The 2,015-nt window shown below is 76.3% G+C and overlaps 1 protein-coding gene across 1 annotated transcript in view; it reads right to left on the reverse strand.

Annotated features, from left to right (window-relative positions):
• The window catches only part of CD63 (CD63 molecule), a 7,344-nt gene that overhangs the window by 2,755 nt on the left and 2,574 nt on the right, over nucleotides 1–2,015 (reverse strand). Inside the window, exon 4 of the mRNA XM_039713015.1 lies at nucleotides 392–459. Within this exon, the coding sequence (XP_039568949.1) occupies nucleotides 392–459 (68 nt within the window). The remainder of the gene's footprint in view (nucleotides 1–391; nucleotides 460–2,015) is intronic.

The following is a 2,015-nucleotide window of genomic DNA, read 5'->3' on the forward strand; positions in this document are numbered from 1 at the left end:
GACACGGGGGGACACGGGGGGGCCAGCGGGAAGTTCAGGAAGTCCGGCCCTTCCGGCCACGCGGGAGCGCGCGGGGGGGCACCCGTCCCGCTCGGGGGTCCCGCGGGGTCCGGGGGGGTTCATCCCACCGGGGCACCCCCCCGCCCTGGGGTCCGCCTACACCAGGAGACCCCTCCCCGTGCCCGGTGTGCCCGCGGGGGGGGTGGCACCCGCGGTGTCACCGTGTCCCCCCCCCGCGGCACTCGAGGGGTGACTCAGCCCCGCCAGGGTGGCGACAGCTCCGGCCCCGCGTGGGGGGGCGGGAAGGGGCCCCGTGTCCCCACAATGTCCCCCCCGTGTCCCCCCGTGTCCCCCTTACGTAGCCGTAGGTCAGGTTGCCAGCCGGACTCACCCAGAAGATGAAGTTGAAGAAGAAAACCAAGAACTTCACACACTTCATGCCGCCCTCGATCGCCATGGCTGCGGGAGCGGCGGCTCAGCACCGGCACCGGCACCGGGCCCGCGGCCGGTACCGCTCCCCGCGACCCAGGAACCGCCGGCCCGGGCCCTGCCCCGCTACCGGTACCGGCACCGGCACCGCTCCGCCCGGCCCGGAGCTCCCGGTACCGCTCCCGGTGCTCCCGGTACCGCTCCACCCATTCCGGTACTCCCGGTACCGCTCCCCTCCCGCTCCCGGTACCGCTCCCCTCCCCGGCCCGGTGCTCCCGGACGTCCCGGTACCGCTCCCTCCCAGGTCCCGGTCCCGGAGTTCCCGGGGCTGCTCTCCCCCTGCCCCGCTCCCCCTCCCGGTCCCGGGGGTCTCGGTACCACTTTCCCCCATTCCCGGTGGTCCCGGTCCCGTCCCCCCCCCATTCCCGGTGGTCCCGGTCCCATTTCCCCCCCCGTTCCCGGTGGTCCCGGTGGTCCCGGGGCCGCTCCCGGTGCCGCTCACCGCCGCCCCTCCCGAGCGCTCCGGGATCATGTGACGGACGGGGACGAGCCAGGAGAGCCCCGGGCCCGCCCCGGGCCCGCCCCGGCACCGGCACCGCCCCCGGCCCGCCGCACACCGGGGCTGCGGGACCCTTCACTGGGGACCCTTCATTGGGGACACTTTATTGGGGACACTTGGGGACACCGAGGGGGACCCGGGACTCTGAGCCGCCACCGCGCCCCGCACCGCGGTCCCAGAGCCCCCCGACCCGCACCGGGGGTCCCTGTCCCCCCCTGACCCCTCACCCGGGGGTCCCTGTGACCCCTGACCCCGCACTTGGGGTCCCTGTCCCCCCGACCCCTGACCCGTGGTCCCTGCTGTCCCTGCTGTCCCCCTGTCCTTGGTCCCGGTCACCCTGGTCCTGCACCCCAAGGCCCTCGGGACCCCCAGCCCCTCACCCTGGGGGTCCCAAACCCCCTGGACCCTCCCTCTTGGGGGCCCAGCCCCTCCTGACCCCACACCCGGGGGTCCCTGTCACCCCCTGACCCCACACCCGGGGGTCTCTGTCACCCCCGACCCCCACCCCAATGTCCCCCAGCCCCCCAAATCCCCACTCCAGTGTCCCCTAGCCCCGTGTCCCCCCTGTCCCCCGTGTCCCCGCTGTCCCCGGTGTCCCCGGTGTCCCCGCTGTCCCCGGTGTCCCCCAGCCCGTCCAGCGCGGCCAGCACGGCCCGCAGGTGCGGGGGGTGCACGAAGGCCACGAGCCCCCCGCGGTTGGCCCAGCGCTGGGGCCCGGCCCGGCCCGGTTCCGGCCGGTTGTAGAGCAGCTCGGGGGGGTCCCCGGGGTGCCCGTCCCGCCGCGCCCGCAGCGCCCCCTCCAAGGCCACCACGCCGCCGCCCAGGGCCCGCAGGATGGCGTGGGGGGCACACGAGTCCCAGGCGAAGGTGGTGGCCTGCGACAGCACGAAGGCGTCCGCCAGCCCCAGCGCCACGCACAGCAGCTTGTAGCCCGCGCCGGCCGCGAAGAGCGGGGGACCCCCGCCCAGCGAGGCCAGCGCCCCCCGCACCGCCGCGGCCTCGGCCCGGCTCAGCACCACGCGGGGAC

The sequence above is a fragment of the Passer montanus genome, unplaced genomic scaffold, assembly GCF_014805655.1.
Source record: "Passer montanus isolate IOZ18808 unplaced genomic scaffold, ASM1480565v1 scaffold270, whole genome shotgun sequence".
Taxonomy (NCBI): domain Eukaryota; kingdom Metazoa; phylum Chordata; class Aves; order Passeriformes; family Passeridae; genus Passer; species Passer montanus.